This window comes from Heloderma suspectum, chromosome 6, assembly GCF_057233095.1.
Source record: "Heloderma suspectum isolate Gila_16-S chromosome 6, 16-S_ref, whole genome shotgun sequence".
Classification (NCBI taxonomy): domain Eukaryota; kingdom Metazoa; phylum Chordata; class Lepidosauria; order Squamata; family Helodermatidae; genus Heloderma; species Heloderma suspectum.
In genome coordinates, this window is record NC_139463.1 from 21,294,709 (window position 1) to 21,321,727 (window position 27,019).

Genomic DNA, 27,019 nt, shown 5'->3' on the forward strand with positions numbered 1-27,019 from the left:
TGACCTACTTTAGATTACCCTGGAACAAGTTCTCCATTTATTTATGTATTATAGAATTTATTTAACACTCCACATCAAGAGATATTGCAGCGCTGTACAATAAACTGAAATGCATTTTTTTAAGTTACAGTAAATCAATAACACAGTGGCCGGCATCAACTCATCAGTCAAAAAATACCTGCCTGAAGAGAAAGGTCTCCTACACATGCTGAAAACAAAGTAGTGTCAGTGCATGCCTGATCTCAGTTGGTTCTATAATGTGGGAGCCATCACACTAAAGGCCCTACTCCTGGTGGCTTTGGATCTCCAACCCATATGAGACCCCCAGAAGTGCCTCCATTATTGTATTCCCAACACAAAGCAAAATCCTAATGTTACTGTAGCAATCCGTGCTTGCACAGAGTGGGATATTTTCAGTGTGTGGCTCATACGGACATCAGTAGTACACATAGGACCTTGGGGAAATCATAAATGATTTTTGTTTGTTTAAATCAAAGGCATGAAGGTGCTGCAGTCAGAGAGACGATCTATGTAAATTATCTCAGCAGCAACATTCCAAATGGATTTATTCTTAGCAAGGCAATCTTCCAGTGGTCAGCCATCAAGGCCAAAGAGAAGCATTCACAGCAGTCATCAAAATGCACGGCAGTCATGGTGTAGATGATTTAGCTGTCTGAACGACTAGCAGTTATTGCCAGATGAATTGACAAGATTCAGAAGCAGCCTGAAAGTGAAGGTCTAGAGAGATGTAGAGGGCAAAGGTGAAGATACAATGCTGAGTTTACAAATCTTGATGGCATTGTTGTCCGTCATGATTGAAGTGAGGAAAACTTGTGGAGAGGGGTTAAGAATGTAATTTAGCTGGATTGAGCTTCAACTGCTGACAGGGTGTCACATGTCAGCTGTTCAGAGAGAAACAACACAGTAATGTCTTAGCATGGTTAGTAAGAAACCAGTTTAGAACAAGAGGGGCAAACCTGGGAATCATGTTTGGGGAAAACATAGATGTATTATTGAATGCTGAGTTGTGAATAAGGTGGTGTGAAAAAATTTTAAAAAGTTAAGAGGGTAGCTCCAGTGGTGATAACATGAAGGTAGAATGTGATTATATCATGAGAAAATTCCTAGCTATTTCTTAGGTCCCAGTTATAACACCAGCTACATGTATAAGGCTCTGACAGTGTGTGACTTGAATCTTACAGGATGCATTCAGAATTCAGATTTTACCACACAATATTGACACGTAATTTGGTATGGGTTTGGCATTGAGACTGAAGAGTCAGGTTCTTGGAAGCCCTGTCCACTTGGAAATTGTCATGGCTGAGGACTGAGGTTTCCAGTGGCAGCAACTCCAAGGAAGAGTCAGAACCAGTTCTTAGGCCTTCACAAGTGGGGCCTTCTATCTGCACCTGTCCACTCAACCCCCTGAATGCATCCCTGAAGTCTGACTCTGAGGAGTGAACCTCAGACTCTTCCAGTGAGCAGGAAGGATCTAGGTGTCATGTTCCCTTGGCCCCCGCCTTCCTCATGCACACACACAAGAAGAGAGGCTTCAGTCTCATGTCTTTAATTCACTATCAACAGGTTCATTACAGATGCAAATACCCGAAGACTCTCAGGCTACAAGGGAATAACAGCAGAGAATCCAAATGGGAGCTACGATGTTGCTAGCAGTTTGAACAGGGACTTGCTGGATAGAATAACTGAAGGAGGGAAACTTCTCCCATCCAGTGATGCTCCCGTACACCGACCCTCACACATTGCCAACTGGGTCAATCGTCAGAGTTCCACCTCTAACTTTTCCCACTTCACTCTGCACCGCAGTCTAGCATCCCTCAGGTCACGCCCCGTGCTCTCCTCCTCCTCCTCTTCCTTCTGGATTCTCATGGAGGAAGGGCGGGGGGTCCAGGCTCAGCCATCTGGGTGCTAGTATCCTGTGAAGCATGCCTACCCATATCTGAACTGGCTGGGGAAGACGCCTTCCCCAGTTCTTGCTGCTCCCCTTCTGAATCTGAACTGCTGACTATCTCCATATGCTCAGAATCAATCCTGACCTTGCGGAGCATTGCCCAACCAACTCCCCAGACCATCACCACCTAGAAGAAGCCAGAAACTGCAGGAAAAGACATTGGCCCTTTAAAAACCAGATGCTGCACTTGAGGAGGTGGGGTTCCTGAAAGGCCTGGCCTGGCTATAAAACCCTGTCAGTTGCTCTAAGCCAGTGTGGGGTAACTTGTGCTGCCTAGCTGAAGAATTGCTCTCCACAGTCCTGAAGCTGAGCCTGTGGCCCTTTGTTCAGCACCTGCAGTTCTACCTGGAGTTTTGAACCTCCTCTATTCCAGAACTACATCAGCCACCACCCAACCCCATGTACCCTCGCTCGAGCCATTGCCTTGTAGGGATGACAGAATTCTCAAGGGAACAGCACAGTCATACATGCTGGTTTCTCCATGTTCCCCTAGTGTATGTATGTATGTATGTGTTTGTGATACTTCTATATGGCTTTATATAATAAAATCCCTTAGCAGTTGCTTGGCACCAGAGCCAGTGACATTTGGATTTGGTAACCTCCTGTGCAGTAAAACCACTATGTATGCACTCTACCATTTCAGTCAGTGGTGCCCAATCTACTTGTCTTCACTGGAAGGCATCACTGGAAACCAGAGGGGGAAAAAACCCTGAGGTTTTGTAAATTGATATTGACAACAAAGCTGGCTTATCACTGGTGTATAGTGGGTAGCACTGGGGTATATAAATGCCCCTTCATTCTTAAAGTACTCATTCAACACCAACTGCATCTCTAATCCTAAAAGCTTCAGAAAACAGTCTGGTCATGAGAGCTGCTGTGAACCTTGAAGTCTCAGAACTCCTGAATCTCAGTCTTGGGGTGGGGGGGGTGGACAGAGAGAGAGAGAGAGAGAGAGAGAGAGAGAGAGTTTGGTGTAAAGTGGCACAACAGCAAAGCAACCACAAATCTGAGATTCACAAATCTGAACAACAACAAAAACGTGGAGCAGCCTGTTGTAAGACATTTCAACTCACCTTCACATAGTCTCTTGGATTTACAGTTGCTTCCAATATAACAAACAGAAGACACTGACTTGCTTGACAAAAAAAGAACATTTCTGGATCTATAGACTGAGAATTCTTAGTCCAAATGGCCTAATCTGGAGGACAATTCATAGGTATCATACCAATCATACCTGTTTTTTCTCCTAAGAAACTTTAATCTCCAGTCTTCCAAACTGCCACTCCTGATATCCATTTAACTGCACAGCTACTGATGAGGGCAGAAGCTGAAAAGTTTAGCTTACAATTCATTTGTTGAACACTTTATCTACTAGTCCAAGCCTCCACTATTGATATGTACCCAGATCTTCATGTACATCCCTGCTTCTAGTCTCTCAGAACTCTGACCCTTTCCTTCAGCCCTATTCCAGTCTTTCCCAGAACGCTACCAGGATGCTCTTGAAGAGATACAAACACTTAAACACTGAGCTAGTATAGAGATCCAAGTTGAATGTATGTGTGTAAATACATTGGTTAAGTATTATTGCCCCATGGTCTTCATCAATCTTATTTCAGATGTGATCAAGAGGAGAAGTAAAATACCACAATTCAACCTAATAAGTTGGGATTTTTCAACCTGTCCCTAGAATGATTGTTGATTTCATTTATGACATCCTATGCCTCCCCATGAAAAAGGCTCACTGGACAGCTTACAATAAACAAACATCACAACAATTTTAATATGAACTAGAACATGAAGATACACAATCCAAAAGAAATACAAAATATGACAACAAAACAGAGTGTCCCAAAATAAATGCACAGACTTTAACATGGAGAGGTCCAGTCTACAGGTATTATTTAAACAGTAGGGGTGAAAAGAAAGTTCTTCACTGGTGCTGAAAAGACTACAGCCATGGTGCCAGGCAGACCCCTCTGGGAAGGCTGTATCATAACTTGTGTGCCCCTGCCGAAAAGGCAGTTACCCGGCAGTTACCCACCTTACTTCATTCAGAGAGGGTACACTGAAGAAGATCATAAGGTACAAACAGTATTGGTGAAGGTGGTCTTTCAGGTAGCCTAGACTCAAGCCATTTAAGGCAGGGGTGTTGAACCTAGGGATGTCATGAGAGTCTGCAGTGGGGGGGAGGCCAGTGGACTCCCCCTCGCCCACCCTCCTAGACCCCACTGGCCAAACTGTGGGGCACTCGAGGACCTGCTCAGCAAGGCTCAGCTAGCACCTGGCAGCTGCCCATCCTCCCTAATAGCTGATGTCAAGGGCTTCTTGGACTGGAGGCCTCTCTCAGTCTAATCCAGTAGCTAAGTCCAGACACAGACAAAGGGATTCCTTTCAAAGCTTCATTCTTCTTTTACAACTTAACAACTCTACTGTTTACAACTAGATCTGAGCAGCACAGTACCTATGCCCTAAGTTGGAACAGTTGGTCCTCAGTTGAAAGGGAATTACTGGCAGACCCCTGAACTTAAGGACTAGGGAGAGTCCCTCCCCTTTTCCCTTGGATCCTCTGGGCGCAGCTGTTGTTTGCGCGCCAACCGGGCACTACGCCTCCTTTCTGCGCCCTCCATTTGGCGCCGCTCTCTGCGTCGGCGTTGCGCGTCCACCAAGACTACTTCCCACACTCGGTCACTCCCTGGACTGCTATCTAAGCTAGGAATGCTGGTGGGAGGAATCTCCGTCAGCTGTGGGCCCTGGGAAAGAGGAGCGCGCTCCTCTCCCAGAAGCGACTGCTCTTCCTCAGAATCAGAACTACTCTGGGATTCTATGGGCTCAGTGTCCACCCTGACAGCTGACAGGTGTGCAGCAATGGCGGCTTGGGCACTTCTGGGTAGATAACATTGCATACTTGGCAGCTGTAAAGGCCCCATTTACACAACATTGCAGGCGTCACACCTGTCGTGTTGCATATAAGTGGACTTTACAGCCACCGGGTACGCAACCTTACCTACCCAGAAGTGCCTGAAGTGCCATTGCTGCACACAATGGCAGCTCTCTAGGGAAGACGGGCAGTCCCACAGCTCTGTTGGGCACTTGCTGGGCCATGGCAAAGTTGTGTGGCACTGTGATGGGGCAGGCAGCAGCAGCAGCTCTGAGGACACCCACATAAGCTGGGCATGGGAGAGTCCATCCATCTCTAGTTGAACCTTTTTCAGCCCAAGGGCTAAAGTCAGTTTTGAGGCAGCTCTCAGGGGCCATATTCTAGTGGTGGGCGAGGTGGTGAATGGTAAATGGGGCTGAGCCAAAATACCCCCCATATCATCATATCTTAGTTTAAAGCTGCCAATAACTAAGCCTCAGAAGAGGCATTTTAACTAGTGTTGGGCCGAAAATGTCTCCCACGTTTTTCCCGACCATTCTCATTCAATCTGACAGAAAAGAAATGGCTTTCGAAAAGAAATTCAAAGGAGAAGAAATTTCAGAGACATTCTTATGGATTGGGTCTGGCGTTCTTGGGCTTCCCTTACTTGTGAGGTGACTGAGGAGTGTGCCTGAGTGTCCTGTCTGTCAAGCCTGTAGCCTCCTCGGTTTCCCACACTTCAGGTAAAGCCATCATGAGGAAGACGTCATGAGGTGATTCCTCCCATGGGGCTTTTTCAGTTCAGGAAGTGCAGGTGGCCTGGGAGGCTGCAGAGCAATGGAAAGATGTGTAATAGAGAGGGAAAGCAGACACAGCACCCTCGGCCACTTCGCAGTGATTAGGTCAGCTCAAAAACCAAAAGAAATTCAAAATTCTGCCTCAGAAAAATGGATGCTGTTGCCACCTACAGAAGCAGTGCAGTAAACCAAAAACCCTTAGGAAAAAAGAAATAACCTAAGCTACAGGTTATCCCTGTGAGATACAACCCCTATCTGTGAGAAACTGTTGGAGAATTTCTCCTCCCGTAGGAGAAATCCGGTGAAATTTTTCCCCCAATTTCTCTGCCAACCAATAGGCTGGAGACGTTTGAGAGGCCATTTGTGTACAGTTCTAATTTTAACCTGTTTAGAATGCGGGGGAAAGCATGCTAAAGCCAGGAAACAACCAAACGATTGGCACTTGGGGAGCAGGGTGGAGCTAGGGAGGTGTGGCCATCTGGGGAACCCCAGAGAGCTGGATTGGGAGGCCAAGCAAGCCAGATTTGAGATGCAGCACCCTTGATTTAAATCTACACAAGTTAAAAGTGGCACTTCAAATGGGATCTGCAAAAGAACTGGGAGCCAGTGCAGCTGACAAAGGACAGATGTCATATGTGCCCAGTTCTGGTTAGTAATCTAGTGGCCCCGTTTGTTCCAACTGTAGTTTCTAAACAGTTTTTAAAGGCTGTCCCACATGCAACACATCGCAATAGTTTGAATAGGAGTACATTTTTGTCTCCTGTTTGCCACATTCTCTGAAAGCACCCACTGTCTTGTTCCCAAGCCCTCCCTAGCCTCATTTAGCTTCCCAGCACATTGTAAAAATCACATTTGTGCAAAGTATGCTGATCTACTCTGTCTAAAGAGGCAACCTGAAGAACTCCATAAGACACATCCGCCTTCCTCCCTTCTTTTTCATATTTGCTGCTGTCAAACATGGCTTGATTTCCCCTCCTCCTTCTCCCTTAGCCCATCTTCAGCTGCATTCACAAATTCCTGCATCTGTATTTACTAACAATTTGCAATTGCAGGGCATTCAGTATTAGAATGCCAGCTGCTTTCCAGATTCCAATTAAAAATTGGCTGAACAAATTCAAGGGCAGTGGAAAAATCACCACTTAAAACTTCCAACTCTTCCACTGGAAGATTAACAGCCTCTCAGGTTGTTCCTTAGCATGTCCTGACAGAGCTGGCAAGATAAAATGAGATAATGGTATGGGTTTTTTCACAGCCAGCAAACAGTTACAACAGCTTCAAACGCAGGGAGAAAACAACAACACAGAACTTGAGGCATCATTATGGCATGCTGCACAGTATAAGGCCAGCAATGTGAGCTGGATCCCGAAAGGCAATGGAAACCAATTCAAAAGGGAGGAGAGCTTCCATCAAGACCCTTGGGTGTGTGTTTTACTCCAAACCATTAAGAAGACTGTCCTGTAATAATATTCCATCCAGCTAATGAAAGAACATTGCTTTTAATGGACTCTAATGGGCTTATCCATTTTAGCAGCAGTGGATGGTTGATGGAGAAGGGTATAATAATAGCAGGGGGCTGAAGCAGAAAGAGGTTCAAGGTGGCAGATGTTGACCCCTAGGTAGGAGTGCTACGGTTTTCTTCAACACCATGGACAAAGACAGGGAGAAAACAACAATTGCCTTTTCCTTGGTTTCTGTTCTTAAGTACGGTGGCTCCCGGTGAGCCCCTCAGAAGCAGAAGGAGGCCGCTGATGGGGTAATAAACATGTGCCACTCATATGGAGGTGCTGTTTGTGAGAACATATGGCTCCATGTGGGGGCCTAGGCACATGGCTCCTGGAGGCTGAGCAACTTTGGCTTCCTCAAAGGCTGCTTTCAGGTCCCCAGCGCAATTCTCTCCAGCCCTCGCCTCTAGTTGGAAGTGGCACATGAATTTCTAGTCCTACCTCTGACCTGGAAGTTGCCTTCTAGGGTGAAAGGAGAGGATGCCCCAGAGGCTGAGAGGAAGCAAGGTCTTATTTATTTATTTATTTATTTATTATTCATTAAATTTATTAATCGCCCATCTGGCTGCTCACCCAGCCACTCTGGGCGATGTACAAAGTACTTTCTTAAGAAGTACTTAAGATTGGCCCAGCCTTACACACTGTTTTTGGCCAGGATGGTGGTGGTGTGGAAAAGCAGCATTGGCTGGGCCAAAAACACTATGTTAAATATGTGCCGCTTCTGACTTGGCAGTACCCAGCCCAATATGGAATGGAAAGACACTCCAGACTCTAGGGCATCTTTCCATTTTGAAATGAAAGCAGCCTTGCTGGATCAGAAGCAGTGCCTCCTGATGCTTTTGTTACTTGAGCGGAATGTCCTCCCAAGCCAAAAGCAGCATACACACAGTGCCAGCCACTTCTGATCTGCCAGGCACCCCTCCCAGCTTGAAAGGGGATGGTTCCACTGAAACTTCTGCCATGAGATGAGGGCCATGTGCCCCCCTGGATCCAGCCGGCTGCTGCTAAAGAAGCTGGCCATCACAGTTTAGGCCTGTGGGAAAGCTTGCAGTAGACAGGCATGTTCCAGCTTCCACTGCATATGCCACCTCAAATGTTGGCAGTCTCAGTTTGAAAAGTGGTAGCCTTTAAGATTAAATGGCCCATGGAATTTATTCAGTTTGTAAATCAATAGTCACATAAATGACTTAGCAGAGATTGTGTTTCTTAATACTTAAAATGGCATCATAAACATCAACACAAGCCCCCCCCCCTTTCTTGATCCCTCTAGGAGGATAAATTAAGGCAGAAAACACTTTATATGATATGAGCAAAGCCTTGTTAAAAAGAATTATCGGGCCTTAAGATGTAGGTACCAAGCGTCAGCCCTAAACTGTCATTAAATTGCAGCATCAATCCAGCTCTCCATCCCACTCCACCCCCAAAATCAGACCCAAGGTTTGTAACCGAAAGACTAAGCGACTCCAGCTGGAACATCTGTTCAAAGTGATTTCCGTTCCACCAGCCACATCAAAGCAGACCTCCTGTGAGTTATGTGCCGAACATCACAAATGGGATTAAAATCATGTTTAATAGTTTGATATGCCATAAACTATTTATACTGCCAGAGCCCAGTGGCTGCGTGGAAATTCACATCCTGCATCCAGGAAGGAGCAGGGTGAGGTTACTGCTTCGCCTGACTCTTCCGTCAGCATTCACAGTTTTCTCTTGCCATGCTAGCACTCCTGTGTTTGTGTTAACAACTTTGGCTTGTTTTCAAAAAACAAGAGAGGGCAGGAAATACTAAAGGACTATTGGTGAGCTGGAGATGTTGAAAATGGTAGGGAGGGTTGGAGTGGAAAATGGAGTTCTACAAGGAGACCCAGATTTTGCAAAAAATAATATAACAGGCAGCTTTTGAAACTGTGCTATTTTGCTGGATTTTAGCCATCAGGGCCATTACATGGATAGGGCATTTGTACCTTTTATGTCTCCTAAAGGAGTCATTGAGCAATCAGTAGCCCTCACTACTGCTTTTGACTTCAGCCCAGATGGACACTTCACTTGATACCGAAGATATTTATTTATTGCTTGCTTTGATCTCTACCCTGCCTTTCTACCAAAACATGGCTCTCCAGACAGCTTATGGGCATAATTACAATTGTTTAAAACAATTAAATACATTAAAATACATTAAAAACATAACAATGACAGAATAAAATAAAAATTAAAACAGCACCCAACCCAATGGACCCACAAGCCAAAAGCCTTCCTGAATAGAGTGGTGTTTGCCTGCCGGGAAAGCAGGATAAGACAGCAGTTGGGTCAGGCCACAACAGAATTGCAAATTAAAGAAGGTTAGAGATCACGTCACTGATTAGAGAATGAGGAGTGTCATTTATTTATTTATTTGACATTGAGATCCTGTGTCTCTGGCAGGAAATTCTCATGGGCAGCTAACATCATCCAGACAAAACAAGCATACTAAAAATAATAATAATAATAATAATAATAATAATAATAATAACATACAGCAAAAATCAGAAGACAGAGAACACACACACACGCACACACCAAACCCAGAAATAAAAATGACAGCATAGGATCATTAGGAAGCTGCTTTATTCTGAATCAGATCATTGGTCCATCTAACCCAGCATTGTCAACACTGACAGGCAGCAGCTCTCCAAGGTTTCAGGCAGGATTCTTTCCTAGCTTTATTTGGAGATGTCAGGGATTGAACCTGCAACCTTCTGCATGCAAAGCCTGAGCTCTACCACTCAGTTATGGTCCCTCTCTGTAGCACTAGCATAGAACTTTACCTACCCCGATAGTTGTAATGTGCCACAAATAGATGTCCTAGGAGCCCAAAGAACTCAACCAGTTTAGGCTGGATGTTCCAGATGCATCCATTCCTCAGGCAGTCACACCTGGCTATGGTAACACATGCATTCATTACATTGAGACAGGATTACTGTGATGGGTTCTACATGGATTTACCTTTAAAGAGTCATCAGAAGCTTCAGTTTATCCAGAATGTGGCAGCAAAGATGTCAGTAGGCAAGTGCCCATGGGATTATATTCCACCTATCCTGCAACACCTGTGTTGTTTGCCAATTTGTTTCTGGGCACCATTCAAAGTGTTGGTGATTACCCTCAAAATCCTAAATGGTTTGGGCCCAGGATACCAGGACTGCCTCCTCCCATACCAACCTGCCCACTCCTGAAGATCAGATGGAGAGGCCCTTCTCTATGTGTCCCCTACAGTGGAGGCGTGGTTGTTGGTGATGAGAGACACCAGCTGAAATCTTCTCACTGAGGTATTCTCAGTGGCTACACCAACATTAGGGAGCACCTTGCCCCGTGAGGCACAGATGGCCCTCTCTCTGCTTAGTGAAGACATTTTTATTCTGGCAGGCTTTTGATATGCCAGGCAGATTATAGCTTTATTTAAAGATTGTGTTTGATTGGTTGTGCCTACCTGTGTTGTATTTTGCATTGATAGTATTGTTTTATACTGAGATTGTTATTTTAATTGTTGTAAGCTGCTCTGAGTAAAGGATGCCATTCCATCACTCCCAATGCAAAGCCACAGCAGAATCACTCACCTTCAGAGGAAGGCTACCCTGTTTGGGGGATGGGGTTCAGCACCTTGGATAGCTCCTGGATGGTTCTGACTGAAACCCCAAGTGGATACACAGCCCCACCAAATTCAGAGCTACCAGCCTCCACTGATCCTTTCTCTGTTCTTACATTCTAAAATGTTTTAGAGTCAGGAACAGTCAGCTGGGAATGTACAGATGCTGATTTTATTCCTTTTATTTTAAAATATGTATTATCCTTTTTCTACACCAAAAAGAGTGCGTATTGCCAAGTAAATGTGTTTAGCATGAAGGCAGCAGAAGCAACTTCATTGTATTCCATAGCATTATGATGATGCTAAGATTTGAGTTTAAACTGTGAAACTACACATCCTCAGAATATTTCTTTCTCTCTCTCTCTTTAATTGGGGTTGGCAAACAATTATTTGTTTGTTTTGCTCTAACATACCAGGAATGTAAAAGCAGTTATAAAGTATGGAATGCAGGTGGGGGGAGGGACAGAGGCAGGGAAGGGAAGAGGAAAGAGAAGTGTTAGTTTGTGCTTCATGACTTGAGTAATACACATGGCCATCTAAATGGGCCCCCTGCAAGAGCATTAAGTCCAAGTTCTAAAATTACCTAGCTGTACTACATTTCAAGTCTATGCCCCAACCACTGAGGCCAAAGAAGCTGAGGTTGATCGGTTCTATGAAGACCTACAACACCTTCTAGAACTAACACCAAAAAAAGATGTCCTTTTCATCATAGGGGATTGGAATGCCGAAGTAGGGAGTCAAGAAATCACCGGGATAACAGGCAAGCATGGCCTTGGTGTACAAAATGAAGCAGGACAAAGGCTAATAGAGTTTTCCCAAGAGAACACGCTGATCATAGCAAACATGCTTTTCCAACAGCACAAGAGGCGACTCTACACATGGACATCACCACATGGTCAATATCGAAATCAGATTGATTATGTCCTTTGCAGCCAAAGATGGAGAAGCTCCATAGAGTCAGTAAAAACAAGACCTGGAGCTGACTGTGGCTCAGATCATGAGCTTCTTATTGCAAAATTTCAGCTTAAATTGAAGAATGTAGGGAAAACCACTAAACCATTCAGGTATGACCTCAGTCATATCCCTTCTGAATATACAGTTGAGGTGAGGAATAGATTTAAGGGATTAGACCTGATAGACAGAGTGCCTGAGGAACTATGGACAGAGGTCCGTAACATTGTTCAGGAGGCAGCAACTCAATCCATCCCAAAGAAAAAGAAATGCAAGAAAGCAAAGTGGCTGTCTGAGGAGGCTTTACAAGTAGCTGAGGAAAGAAGGGAAGTGAAAAGCAAGGGAGAAAGGGGAAGATAGATCCAACTGAATGCAGATTTCCAGAGAATAGCAAGGAGAGACAAGAAGGCCTTCTTAAATGAACAATGCAAAGAAATCGAGGAAAACAATAGAATGGGAAAGACTAGAGATCTTTTCAAGAAAATCGGAGATCTCAAGGGAACGTTTTGTGCAAAGACGGGCATGCTAAAGGACAAAGAAGGCAGGGACCTAACAGAAGCAGATGAGATTAAGAAGAGGTGGAGAGAATACACAGAAGAACTATACAGGAAAGATCTGAATGTCCCTGATAGCCATGATAGTGCGGTCACTGAACTTGAGCCGGACATCCTAGAGAGTGAAGTCAAGTGGGCCTTAGGAAGCATTAGTAACAACAAAGCTAGCGGAGATGACAGTATTCCAGCTGAGCTATTTAAAATCCTAAAAGATGATGCTGTTAAAGTGCTGCACTCAATATGCCAACACATTTGGAACACTCAACAGTGGCCACAAGACTGGAAAAGGTCAGTTTACATTCCAATTCCAAAGAAGGGCAATGCCAAGGAGTGTTCAAACTACCATACAGTTGCGCTTATTTCACATGCCAGCAAGGTTATGCTCAAAATCCTAAAAGCTAGGCTTCAGCAGCATGCAAACTGAGAACTACTGGAAGTACAAGCGGGGTTTCGAAGAGGCAGAGGAACTAGAGATCAAATCTCCAACATTCGCTGGATCATGGAGAAAGCAAGAGAATTCCAGAAAAAACATCTATTTCTGCTTCATTGACTATGCTAAAGCCTTTGATTGTGTGGATCACAACAAACTGTGGCAAATTCTGAAAGAGATGGGAGTACCAGACCACCTTACCTATCTCCTGAGAAACCTGTACGAGGGTCAAGAAGAGGGTCATGGAACCCTCAAGAGGGTCATGGAACCACCAATTGGTTCAAAATTGGGAAAGGAGTACGACAAGGCAGTATATTGTCACCCTGTTTATTTAACTTATATGCAGAGTACATCATGAGAAACGCCGGGTTGGATGAATCACAGGTTGGAATTAAGACTGCCGGAAGAATTATCAACAACCTCAGATACGCAGATGATGCCACCCTAATGGCAGAAAGTGAAGAGGATCTAAAGAGCCTCTTGTTGAGGGTGAAAGTGGAGAGTGCAAAAGCTGGTTTGAAACACAACATTAAGAAAACGAAGATCATGGCATCTGGCCCCATCACTTCCTGGCATATAGAAGGGGAAAAAATGGAAGCAGTGACAGATTTTACTTTCTTGGGCTCCAAGATCACTGCAGACGGTGACTGTAGCCATGAAATTAAAGACGCTTGCTCCTTGGGAGGAAAGCTATGGCAAACCTAGTAAGAAGTGAGAGACATCACCTTGCCGACAAAGGTCCGTATAAACAAAGCTATGGTTTTCCCAGTAGTAATATATGGCTGTGAGAGCTGGACTGTAAGGAAGGCTGAGCGCCGAAGAACTGATGCTTTCAAACTGGAGAAGACTCTTATGAGTCCCCTGGACTACAAGGAGGTCAAATCAGTCGATCCTAAAGGAAATCAACCCTGAGTACTCATTGGAAGGACAGATAATGAAGCTGAAGCTCAAATATTTTGGCCACCTAATGTGAAGAGAAAAGTCACTGGAAAAGACCCTGATGCTGGGAAAGATTGAAGGCAAAAGGAGAAGGGGACAGCAGAAGATGAGATGGCTGGATAGCATCACCGATGCAATGAATATGAAGTTGAGCACACTCCAGGAGAGAGCGGAGGACAGGAAGGCCTGGCATGCTATGGTCCATGGGGTCACGAAGAGTTGGACACGACTTAACGACTGAACAACAACAACACTACTGTATTTGGCCCCGTAAGCATGGATAGCTCTGACACCTCCACCTTCTTAAAAGTAACCTTTTCCAGATGGAGGAGTGAGTCATGGCTCCCATTTTAATTCAGGGGGAAAGAAAAAATGTGTTTCAAAGTATTAGAAGTTTGGAACACAATGGCCCCATGCCCTATGACATTTGGTGGATGAGGACATGCCTTCTTCACTAGCTAAGAGGCTGAGCCAGGCAGACTGGATAATTCAAATTAATTTTAAAAAGCCAGGCATGAATTATCAATTGCAACCAAGTGGAACAACATTATGCTGAAGGATCTTTTGTGTAAATTTATGTGAATTTGCCTTGATTTGTGGTGGAGAATCTTTGGCATGCTATCACCAGATCATTAGAAAGCATGGTTCCATTAGCAAAGAAAGATCAAAAGTATTAATTCATTCTTATTATTAATCCACTTCTAAAAAAAAGCAAGTTTAAGAGCAAGAGGGAGTCTGCTGTCTTTTAATATATAAAGAAGATCCTTCTGAACATCCTAAGCACATCTACTGAACTATCAAACAATGGGGAAGCTACTAAAGAGAAGTGTGATTCATACTTAACAAAGGAAGGTGATTAGCTGTTGTTGTCTAACAATGGGGAAGCGTCAGGATGCCTGCAAATGAATTAGGAGTGCGTTATATATCTCAGGGCTGTTATGGGAGTGCATCTCATTTATATTCCAACCTGTGCCTGCATGTATTGTAACTTGGATTGTACACTTTAAAATGAGATTAGGGTAAATTGAAAATACCTATAATTTCTCATCATAATTTCCCAGCCAAAAGGCGGGTGGCTGCACTCCCAACAAAGCAGGAATCCTGGCTTGGTAAAATACCATCCGCTCTAATGAAGTTGGAGCCAGCAAAGATGGCCTATCACAAGCCAGATTGCCTATTGTCATCCAGTTAGTTATTTTCTCCCTTCCATCCAACTCTCTTTTGGAGCTTCACCACCACCAGCAGCATCAGTCCTAGCTGAAGATTCCTACCATTGGCTTAAAAAACTAGTTTTCCTGCTGCATCCTAGACAATCTTGTGGTTCTTCAAAGAAAAGATCCATCAAGGTAGACCAGCTTCCCTGAAAGATAGGTTGCCCACCCACCACTAACCTTCCCCTTTAAAAGGAGGTAAGCAGACTTCAGGCTTGCAGGATCTACTTTGTTTTTCACTAGAAGCCCAAGGTCCACCCAAATTAGTGGCTGGAAGGGATATGCCATACACTTCTATGAATAAGCCATACACTTGTATGAATATTTATTTGGATTGGAAGTAAATCCCTTGTGTCAGGTTGCAGCCTTGAAAATAAGGAACAAGGATGCCTTTAAGCACATGCCTGCCCAGAAATGTGTTTTCGGTACCAAAAATTTAGTTTATAGTCCTTCCATACAAAAATCCAAGCCTGGGTTTTCCCTGAAGCTTTTGTTTGGTTTTGTTTGGTTTTGTTTCAACAGCCTAATTTTGGGTGGGGGGGGGGAGTGTTTAGTTGTTGCTATTGTTAAACAATTAGAATTAGAAATCCTAGTTGATCTACTAGAAGTCAAACATGGGATCTACCAGTAGATCCTCTTTCAGATCTCTAACACACAGCCACAGTGAATGTTAGATGTGGTGTAGACTTGGATGGTGCTTGTGCTTCCTGTGAAATGAGCAGGTACAATAATTTCCAGAATCCCCTGCTGGAAGGCAGAGGACTCCAAGGCAGATAAGCAGAAATTCCAAGGCAGACAAGTCAGCGGGGAAAGGGATCCATCAAGGGAGACATTCTGAAAACTGGTGGTCTAAAAGTCTGATAACAGAGTTGTGGATTTTTGTTTGAATACAGTTTTAAAGTGTTTAACATGCCTTCCAGTTCACATTGGGCTCCCTAGAGAATTTTGTCTCTCACACCTTTGTTTTTTGCTGCCAAATTTCAGATATCATATCCAACGACCTGTTCATGGAATCCTGTCCAGTAATCAAAACTGATGTTTTGCTACATTTTGTTCTGGGGAATCATTTAGCTGGCCAAACATTTTGGCTTCTCTGTTCAGCCAAAAATCTTGACACACATATCTTAACAGGATATTGTTTTCTGCCACCTCAGTAAACTGGATTTTAAGGAAATGACCATTTGGGGTAACTGGTTTTGTATTGTAGCACTGCCTTCATATTCCCATTAACAACCCATGCGTCTTTGTGTTTTCCTCCTCAAAGTACAACATATGGTCTATTTGCAAAAATGTAGCCAAGGGTGCAGCAATTTGCAGCCTGCATGACATTGCCCTCATGGTAATGCTAAGAAGAATATAAGAAAGACCCACCTGGTCCAGCATCATGTCTCCAACAATTACTAGACAGATGCTTCTAGGAAGTTCACAAGCACTCTTTTTTCTAACACACACACATCCCAATAACACTATCTTCCATTTTTTGCTTAGTCTGTGTTTGCCAAACTTACGGATCTATGAGAATTTCATTCATGCTTGCAAATCTTGAGAACATGTCCCATTCCTAATTACAAACATGAGCAAGAACTGCGGGGGGGGGGATGCATATTTGGGTGTGCTCTTTTGAAAATCTTTTTTCCCCATTTGAAATGTAAACTTTTCCCATTCAAACAAACTGAAAACAGAGCACAATCGAGCATGGGTAACAAGTCAAGCCAAGCCATAAGGTGGTGTTTGGAGAATCTTGGCAACTGTGAAAATCACTTGTTCGCCCATCCCTGGCCAAAGTCCTTCTTGTCTTTGTGGTGGCTATGATTTTATGAAAACACATGACGTCTAATACACCAGTATGGCCAGTTGGTGTAGAAATGGATGGAAACTATTGAGCCCCTGTCCCTGCTGCTCAGGTCAAAAGAGTTGATGTTTCTCAGCAGAAGGCCCAATTCGATCATGAATAATGTACTATCTTCTGAGTGACAAGGTGCAGAAATCTGAGCAGACAGCCTTCTCCCACATCACCATCTCCCCCCCCCTCCATTTGCACCTTCCAGAGATCTGTATCACCTTTAAGGACTCCACAGCACACACCAGGGTCTGGCGGCACTGCCCAATTGCCTGATTAATATTCATGAGAAACAGATGGCCAGATGGCCACACAGAAGAGGCTTCTTCTCCATCTGGCCAGTAGAAATGTTGGAAAGTGTGCTCCTTCTCCACTAAACAAAGTTACTGGGAAGCAGTCATTATGAAGAAATAGCAAATCAGACTGAACCATAATGAGTGGTGAGTTCCTAAAAACAGTGAGGTGCTAGGTCCCAGACCAGCTGGGAATTTGCAGCCTCTGATGATATGGGAGTCTCCTCATCCAGGATGTGCAGGGATTAGTTGTGATTATTCAGTAATGAAGGAAATGAACTCTGCAGATTCTCTGAGGCACTATCATATGCCTTATCACTTGACATGCACCTGGACTGAGCCCTTTAGGGCACAATCCTGTGGCCACTGGTCAGCGGCTAGATGGCCATAGGATTGGTTGGTTCCCGGAGAACCGACCTCCACCCCCTCCTGCACTGCCTCATAAGCAGCACAGGTCAGCCCTGTGTTCTGTGCTCAGAACAGCAGCACAGAGAGGGGGAGATGGGGTATTCCTCAGGGTGGGGTGGGGAGGTATGACACTTCCTATGTGTCGTCTGGCCACCCCTTCCCATGCTCTGAGGTCCCATGGTTAGACAGCCTAAATCTGCTGTCTAGCCATGAAAGCAGGGTGGCAGAAGCACAGAGGACATCCACTCCTCACCACTCCTCCCACCCTGCACTGGATAGTCGCCCCTGGAATCAGAGGCGACTGTTGATCCAGATAGGAATGCTCCCTCCATAAATATCAAGGGCCTTCCCTGTGGCCACTCCCAGGCTCTGGAACTTCCTGCCAAGGGAAGCTAAGTTGGCTCCATCTCTGTTGTTCTTCTGCCACATTTTTATTCAGGCTGGCATGTTGCTGAAGGAGGTTCTACCGAGTTGGATGCTGTTTAGTTCCTTTATTGTTGGGTTTTTAAATGAAGCTTTTAATGTATTTGTTTTTATGATTGTTTTAAAATAAGCATTTGTTCTAATCTTGGTCTTATTATTGCCAGCTGCCTTGAGCACCATTTTTGGGTGGAAAAGCCTGATATAAATGAAGCTAATGAACGAATCACAAATAAGGATGGTTGAATGGATGTTCAAGATCGCTAGGATTCTCTGAACATCATTTCACTGCTCATCTCGTCCCCAGTTACTGTTTGCATTGCAATTGCTGCTTGCTCTGTATGAATGGGAAAACTGCACAAATTTGTGCAAATTTCCTAATTTTCATAAATTTCCTCCATAGGCTAAAGCGGGCGTGATTTGGTCTACAGGGAAATTTGTTCAAGTTAGGAAATCAGTGCAAAATCAAGCTGGGGGAATTGCACAAATTGAACATGAGCACATGTCTGGCAATTTATGAATATTTTCAGTGGAGATGTGCTCACATTCAGGGCTTCAAACAGGAAACACTTGCACGTTTTGTGAGCAAAAATGAAATTCCCATTCATCCCTAATCACAAATAATAAATACATACTGGCTTAGATTAAGCCTGCATAGAACAACAAGATGATTGCTTAAGACTGCAATCCTGCCTACACTTTCCTGGGAGTAAACCCCATTGGACAAACTGGAGCTCATGAAAGTAAATGTGCATAGGATTGCACTGTTAGAGCAGGGTTTTATATGATCCCATTTATAATGATAATGCTTACTATTTGTACTTTATTTATTTAAAAACATATTCTACCCCATCCTTCTACCAAACCTGGTCTTCAGGGCAGTTTACAAAGATCTATAAAAACAACTACAGAAATAGCAGCGGCAGCAACAACAAAATCAATTGACAATCTAACAGTTAAAAGCAATAAACACAATTACTACTAATTGTCTACCAGGAGTCTGGGAAACAAAGAACATGAGGCCCAAAATTTAAACCAGCCAAACAAGCAGTAGGGAGTCACCCCTTCATAAGCCCTGTCCACCAAAGGTTTGAGAAACAGGATGGATTTCACCAGTCACCTAGAAGAATACCACATTGGCACCAGATGAATGGATCTAGGGATGGAGTTCCCGAACTGGGCTTCATATGGCCACAGAAATGGCAGTAGCCACCTAATTATTTCATTTTCATCTTGCCCTTCCTCCTCCAAGTAGCCCAAGGGGGCTGACATCCAGAACTCTGAAGGAGCTATCCATGGTGCTGAACCCTAACCCCAAAATGGGCTCTGCACCTTGGATAGTTCCTTTAGAGTTCTGGTTGGTTCTGACTAAAACCATAAATGGACTCAGAGCCCCACCGAAATTGGAGCCACCAATCTTCACTGACTGACATGGTTCCCATTCCCCATTTGATTATCGCAAGAACCTTAAGAAGTGGCTCATCTAAGAGATAGCAAGTAGGGTTGATCTGATCATCTGCCCCTGAAGAATTGTATGGTCTTCAGATGGGTCATAGGGAGATGGAAGATGCACCTGAAGCCTGAAAGCGAGGCAAATGTTTAATGCAGGGCCGGGGGCAAAGCAGTTTGAGATGTGGGGAACTTGCTTCAATAAAGAATGGTCTCCACCTTCCCCCACCCCCCTTTGTTCGAGACTACAGTGCCCTGCTTGGAATTTCTCTGTCTGATTGTCCATTTCTCCAGTTCAATAGCCATGCACTGGAACTTCAAGAGAGCTGCTGCTCCAGCAATGGAGCTCAGTACAAACTGAGCTTATATGGCTGCTGCCTGGAGGTTCCTACCTCTTCCTGGTTTTCAGCCAGGCCCTGATCCAAGCAGATGCTTACATTAGCTTCCCCCACTTCCCAAGTAGACTCATATGCAGCTAGCCAAGGACTTCACCAACGCCCCTGAAGCTCCTGTCTGACACACTGTCTCCTCTGGTCCCATGGCCCTGGGGATGATGTTCAAAAATGCATTACACAAGGAACACTGCTTGCAAAAAAAAACAAAAAACCCAGTGTATTAGGAAGAATTGTACACTAAAATGTGTGTATTAGGAGAAATGTGCACAAAAATGTGTATTAATTTTGCATGCAAACTTTTTTAAAAAATCTCAAAGTTTAGGATGAACAGAATTTAAGATGGAAAGAAATGAGAAACTGAGAGAAGCTGAAATTGACAGTTTTGTCCATCCCTACAATGTGCTACACTATGTTCCATTGTCTGACAACCAATCTCCTTTGTGGACTAGCATTTTTGTTCCGCTTTCTTTTTACCTTTCTTTCTTTTCTTTTCCCCGCTTCTTTCCCTTTCCTTCCTTTTCACCAGCTGTATCTTAGATGCTTGTTGTCATGCTTTAAAAAGGGGGGGGGGGAGAAAAGGAAAAATAAGCAGAAGCTTTAAAAGCTGAAAGGCCTGTGACATCAATAAGGACTTGGCAGAGATGTTTAGGGTAAGCAAAGAGAATAAATGCCATTTTCAAATTAGCAGATGGCCCTGAAACCATTACACAGTGCACTGCTAAACGCGAATGGTTCAAAGCAGTGAATTCCATTTCCTTAAATGGGATTTACAGCCACTCTCTACTCTGATGTGTAATGTTACATGCACATTAAATGCAGGGTAGCTTAGGCATTTCTGTCTGGTGGCTGAGCATGGTTAAGATCCAGAGGAGGTATGGGAAGATGTTGGGCATTCTTGACTTGTGAATATATTCTCCTTTTTAAAGATCTATGTTGAAGGAAGGGTTGGGTTGTCTCAGGCTAGAACCCAATGCACACTTACCTGGGAGTAAGCCCCACTGAACAGAACAGGACTGACTTCTGTGCAAATCAGCAAAATTCAAGCTCACTGAAGTTCTCCGAATTCCATCTCGAAGCTCATTCTGACTCGAGTTTGTATCAGATTACAAGCTTTTTTCTTTTCTTTTTGCATGAAAATCTGTGTGTATTTTTTAAAATGTACGCATCAGTTGTGTGCATCTTTGAAATGTACGCATTCTTCTCCCATTGATTAAAGCATATTTGTGTGTATTTTTCAAAAGTATGCATTTTTGCATGTGCATTTTTCAAATCTATGTATGCTTTCAAATGCATTTTTTGCCTGTGAATCACATTGCCAGCTCGAAAATGTACAGACCTCAGCCACAGATTATGCCTGGGTCTGTGTTCAATCCAGCAGGTGTGAGCTGGGTAGCTCCTGATCAAAAACAAACTGAAATGATTTTCTTATGCATCTCCACTTCTGTAAACATGCACAGGATTATGCTGTACATTGGGATGAAAGATTGGCCTGCCAAGGACACCATTTCAGATTTCAATAGTTGGGGTGTGCTGAGTATGATATGAGCATATTCATCACTCAATCAGTATCGAGAGATCACTTGCATGTGTGAAGCAGTTACTACTGGTGAAACACAAGGGCTTGCATCCAATGTTAGTCCTACTTAAAGGAGACCCATTGAAAGAAATGGGACTTCAGTTAGACTTACTTAAGTTAGACAACACCAGAGGCAGAACTTTCATTACACCTCTTGCAAAATACTTCTCAATGGAGACAGGGTTCATACCCATTCATTGAGAGAGGAGTAGGGGTGTATGAAAGTCACTTACCTTTTCGCAGATTCTGTTCATGGTGGGGGGGAGGCATTCCATCCCTCTCCCCGGAATCCTCGATGGGGGGGGGAGGCAATCCAGTCCTCTCCCCCGGAATCCTTGATGGCTGGCTGTGCTCCACGGCAGCTCCATGGAGCAGCCAGCCAGGCCCAGCCCAGGGCCATCCGCAGCCAGATTTCTGGCCGCGGAGGGCTCTGGGTAAAAAAACACAAAAAAATGCATACACAAATGGCGGCGGCTACAGCCGCCGCCATTTGCGTTCCTTATTTTTTGCCGTCTTAGTCTATGTAAATATTTACATAGACTAAGACAAAGAAAAGAAAGGGGAACGCAAATAGCGTACTGGGCACTATTAAGTCTTATTTATAAGACGAAGACTATTTCTTGTCTTCGTCTTAGTCTACATAAATATTTACGTAGACTAAGACAGCAAAAAATAAGGAATGCAAATGGCGGCGGCCATAGCTGCCACCATTTGCATACGCATTTGTTTTTTTACCCAGACGCGATAAAGACTTACGTAGCCTATCACGTCTATGGGGGGGGGAACACAGACTGCAAATGGCGGCGGTGGTGGCCGGTCAGAAGACCAACCGCTGCTGCCGCTGGAGCCGCCACCATCCGAAACATCTGCCCCAGGTAAGTCTCGTCCCAGGGGGGATCTGCGAGGGGCGGGGGGGTAGCAGGCCGTTCCACGATGGATTTTGGGGGGCCGAATGCACTGGCATTCGGCCTCACTGAGAGCCGTCGCAGAGTTCTCTGACATCACTAGACAGGAGTAACTGAGTGATAAGACTCAGAGGAATATATATTCACACTGTATGTGCCCGTGTGGACATCACTTTCATATGGTCACTTTCCTGATATCACTATCACTTTGGTGATGCTGCCTTGAAGTGCCCTTGTTTCACCTCTTGGACTGCCTACATTTCACAGGCAGCTGCTTGGCCACTGTGTGAGCAGACTGCTGGACTAGAAGGACCCTTGGCATCAGGTTTCCTGATCCCCCCAGCACACACTCTCAGGCAGTCTGACACCAGATACCCAAATCAGTGAGATTTCTTTACTGCAGGGAATCCCATGGCAAAAGCTTGATGGTTACACTCTTCAGAAATCATATAGCTGATGGTCAGTAGCTATAGGTTCTGTGTAATTCCAGAACAGTCCAAAGCTAAACACTACCACCGTGACTGGGATCCTCATCAGCGTGGTTTCTCCATTGCCATCTCCACAGTTCTGAACACAAGGGAAGGGACTCTGGATTCCTGGGTACCTAACCCAGACAATCCTTTCACGGGGTTCCAACCCCAGACATGAAAGGGAATGATTCCTGGAATGAATCCATCAGGCAATCAAGGGATAACTTCTTGAAGGGCCTAAACAACCCACACCCACAGAGAGTCAGGTGGACAGGGAGTTGGGTGACTCCCCCTGGCTTTGCTCTGAGAACACTGACAGCAGTAAGCTCACACAGACTCTGACATTCCAGAGGCTGAATATGCCCAAGCCCTTCCAGGCTACTTCTAATCAAATCCTGGCTATAACTTACAAGGCTCACTGCAGTACCGAAGCTGGGTCCTGACACTTGGACTGATCCAGCATGTCTCTTCTTACGTTCTTATGAGCCCTGTGCTATTAGCTGAACACTTCACCGGCAGCCCTGAAACCCTTGCTGACACACAGTCTTCTCTTCTTCTGTGGCCCTGGGAGTGATGATGGGAGGTCTGAGAGCCAGACAGGTACTCAGACAACTGGTGTGGAAACCTCCAGTCCTGGATCTGGGATGGTTGAATTCAAAGGCTCCTCGGGGTTGTCAGCAGTGCAGGGGTCTGCTGAGGTGCCTGTCCCCCCCCCCCATCCTCCATGGATGGGACCCCAGGTTGTAGTTCCGGGTTGAATAATGACACTGATCTTGTTCCTCCATGCATCAACTTTCCCCATTAAGATCTTGCGGCCTCCTCCAGCTTCCACCTGCCCCCTGCATCATCTTCCCCTTTTCTGTGCCTTGTTGTGGCTACAATTTGGGCAATACATATGGCTAGGTCTGAGTTTCAGGACAGGCCTTCTGTGATCCCAGCTTAGCCTCCACAGTGATGTCATCTTCAGAATGGCTGTCTTTCTTGGACTAAAAACCATTATGCATTTTGTGTTTGTTTGTTTGTTTGTTTGGTGTTTATGTTGATTCTTCCTGACCTGCCCACCAGCAGAGCACATGGATGAGCTCTTAGTTGGTACAAGGTGCCAAACAGAACATAATGGAGCATCCGCCTCCAGCAATTGTGTCAGCCAGAACACAATTGGGAAATTGAGCCAATCTGGCTCAGACAGTACAGAGGGAACAGATCTGTTAGATGACAAGAGCCTCCTGTTTCAAATTTTCTGTGTGACAACTTAATTTGCCACACAGGAATTAACCCCCCTTTTCACCAGTAGCATGGGGGTTTGTGCATGTGTGTGTGTTTTATTTTTTTGCAAAAAGTGGCCAAAATGGCTGAAGGGCTATATGTTGAAGCAATTGGCAACTGGTTCGCAAATGAGGGAAGCCCCCCGCCTTGGAACTGCTGAAGGCATGTTGCCTATAAACAAGACCCATCTGCTGACAATTCAAAGATTGCTTTTTTGATGCCAGGAATACTCCATAGCTAATGAGCACACATGACCCTATGTGTAAGTTACCACTTGCTAAGCCAGATGACTGTCCTCATTTCCACAAATTGCAATAGAGGCGGTAATACTCTTCCTAGACTGTACCACTTCAGACTGCAGGTGGTAGGTGTGGGGCTTGTGTCTTTGAGCAAACCCCCATGTTTGTTTGTTTTTTAAATGACCACACAGAGAAAACTAGCAGGCCAATGAGAAGGTTAGGCTAGAATCCTGCTCCCTCGTATCTAATTGTCTAAGTATAGAAAGCATTTTATATGGGGGAGCTTCATGTCATTTCTCAGCTGTCATCTGGTGTAGTATGGTCCAGGAATAGTTTTATCATCTCATCTGCTATCTGTGTAAACCCGGCCTCTGTAATTCCCTGGCAAATGGCGAGAAGAATTTCTCTCTCTCTCTCTCACACACACACACACACACACACACACACAAACTGCTTTCCTGGATTTCCAGTTGGGTGTACATATATGTTCAAATTCTCCTCACCATTTTGTAGCACGTTCAGGATGACTGTAGGTTACTACTTGTTAAATGGTTATCTGTCTTCAGTCTAGAGTTGGCTCCCATGACAGAGAATGCATGAAGCTTCTGGACAGTATTCAGTCAGTCAGTCAGTCACAGTATACCACCCAATAGCCAAAGCATGTTTGCCCTTTTGCCGTAAGTTTGTAGTACACACCACAAATAAATAGCCACAGGCTTTTGGTACATTTCCTCCAACACACACACATACTTTATAGGATTTTTATAGGATTTCTTTTAGCATGCTTCCCACTTCTGGTCCTCCAAGTGATCATAGAGAACTGGATAGTCTCTCTTCAAGTGTGAAATCTCCTTCAGCGTCTTCTCTGCAGTACTCAGGACACAGAGTACATTCTAGGATAATCCAGGTATTACTATGAAGGGGAAAGTATCTTTAGTGCCAGACTTCTATGTGTACAAAGTTGGCGAGGGGGAGGGATCTGAACTGCTACCACAAAAACTGGGCAGCAACAATGACACACGATGGGATTTTTGCAATGAGGTACACTCTGTACAAAACCAAAATGGGAACTGTGAGAGCTGTCAAACTTACAAGACATGTCAACTTTCCAGTCTAAAGGAAAGTCACCTATAAGATCTGCACCTTTTTAAACATTCCCCTAAAATGGGACCCTTTTTGTCCAGTCTACCAGAAACGTAGCATTCTTGTCTGAAAAGTGTATGCCATTAAAACAGCAAAGATCAAAGTTGAGAGTAGGGATGTATGAGAATTTCATTTCAAATCTACTACTGGTCAAGTAGTAGATTTCCTACAAATTTCATACCATTTAGGTGGGAAATTACAAGGGGAAGGGTATAGGCAGAAGAATACAGGCTGAGTCTCCACTGAAAATGTAAAAAACAAAACAAAAAACAAACCCTGAAGGTGACCGCAATGAAGGTGAAACAAAATGAATGCAAAGGTGACTGAAAGGTGAAGAAACTAAATAAAAGTGGCTTTCAAAATTTAAAATGAAATTTAAAAACTGAACAATTTTTTCAAGTTATTGCATGAACTTCCCTTTTGGGGGTCTCATGTGGTACAGGCCAGGAAAAATGGCACCACACGATCCTGATGTGTGTGTTGATTAGCTTTTACACTGCAAAGAGAAACTGTTACCATCTTCCACTTGCTGCGTTAACTTTTTAGGTCAACAAAACTTTTGGGTACATAGAAGCACACTACAGTAAAATGACCTTCCCAAAGTCATTCAAGGAAGACATCGGAGAACAAGAAATAATTGTTCACAGACTCACTCTCCCTTAAAGCCATCATTCGCTCACAAAAAGGGATTTCACTTTGGGGATACCAGACTTTTAGCACTCTAAGGTCAAACGGGTGTGCCGGTTAGTTCATACACAACCATCCATCATAGCAACAAAACACCGTCTGGAAGCCACACTGCAGAAAGATACGATTCCACACACAGAGGTGTGATAGCTAATAGATTAGCTGTTGTCTCTTTACAGATCCTCCTCTCGTCAATCTGTCAGTAGAACCTCAGCCTGTCCTTGAGGACAACACTGTAAAGTTTCACTGCTCCGCTAAGGCCAACCCTGCAGTCACCCAATACAGGTAAGATCATCTGGAAGGGACTATCACATGTATTGTTTGTTTGTTTGTTTGTTTCTACTATTTGTTAGTCATCCTATAGCCATTATCTCACAGGGAGATGTACAACACAAATAAAATCCACATAACTCAAACTGAAACATAAAACAATCAATTAAAAACAGCAATGTAGGTTCTTGTGTATGTGCTTTAGGCTGCCCACCACAAGAGAAATGTTTGGTACTGCTTTTGTTCACTGACCATGTGGAGTTGTTTCCATTAGCTAACTTGTTAGTAACTAGGGCCATCTCAGTTATTGCACAGATGGAACATTTGTCCTAAATGCCAGCTTTGGAGTGAAAGTGCTTCAGTCTTCACAGAAAGTGCTGCTGCCTGAAGACATCAGCAATAGAAAACATAAGGGATAAGGTGTGGTGAGGTGCCATTGCTGGGAAGATGCAAAGCCATAGCCAGTTCCAAAAGTTGAATGGGTGTTTCAAGGGGGTTGCTTGGGAAGACAACCAGGCCCTGCCTTAGAACTGCTTCAGATGTTCCAGAAAAGCAGTGAGAGAGGGGGGAAATGAGTAAAATGGGCTTCCTCTCCTCATACTTCTCATGTAGTCCAAACGTGGCTAGATATGTACTTTTCCCAATGGGAGAACATAACATGCATCTTGTCATGGGGGATATCCATGTGTATCTCTTTTGGGTAGTAGCTACAGTTGTGAGAGGAAGCTCAAATCATTCACACTTCCCCCTGTTGTGCCTGTCAGAGCTGAGTCATAGGTGGCCATCAAGCAAAAGCCAGGAGCTGAGAACCAGGATTTGGGACCGGAGTCAG

At 44.3% G+C, this 27,019-nt stretch overlaps 1 protein-coding gene across 2 annotated transcripts in view; it reads left to right on the top strand.

The window, feature by feature from the left end:
• KIRREL3 (kirre like nephrin family adhesion molecule 3) overlaps positions 1-27,019 on the top strand; it is a 1,205,284-nt gene that overhangs the window by 963,280 nt on the left and 214,985 nt on the right. For both annotated transcript variants that reach the window (XM_084803705.1, XM_084803706.1), the window contains exon 7: positions 26,097-26,202. In XM_084803705.1, the coding sequence (XP_084659831.1) occupies positions 26,097-26,202 (106 nt within the window). The remainder of the gene's footprint in view (positions 1-26,096; positions 26,203-27,019) is intronic.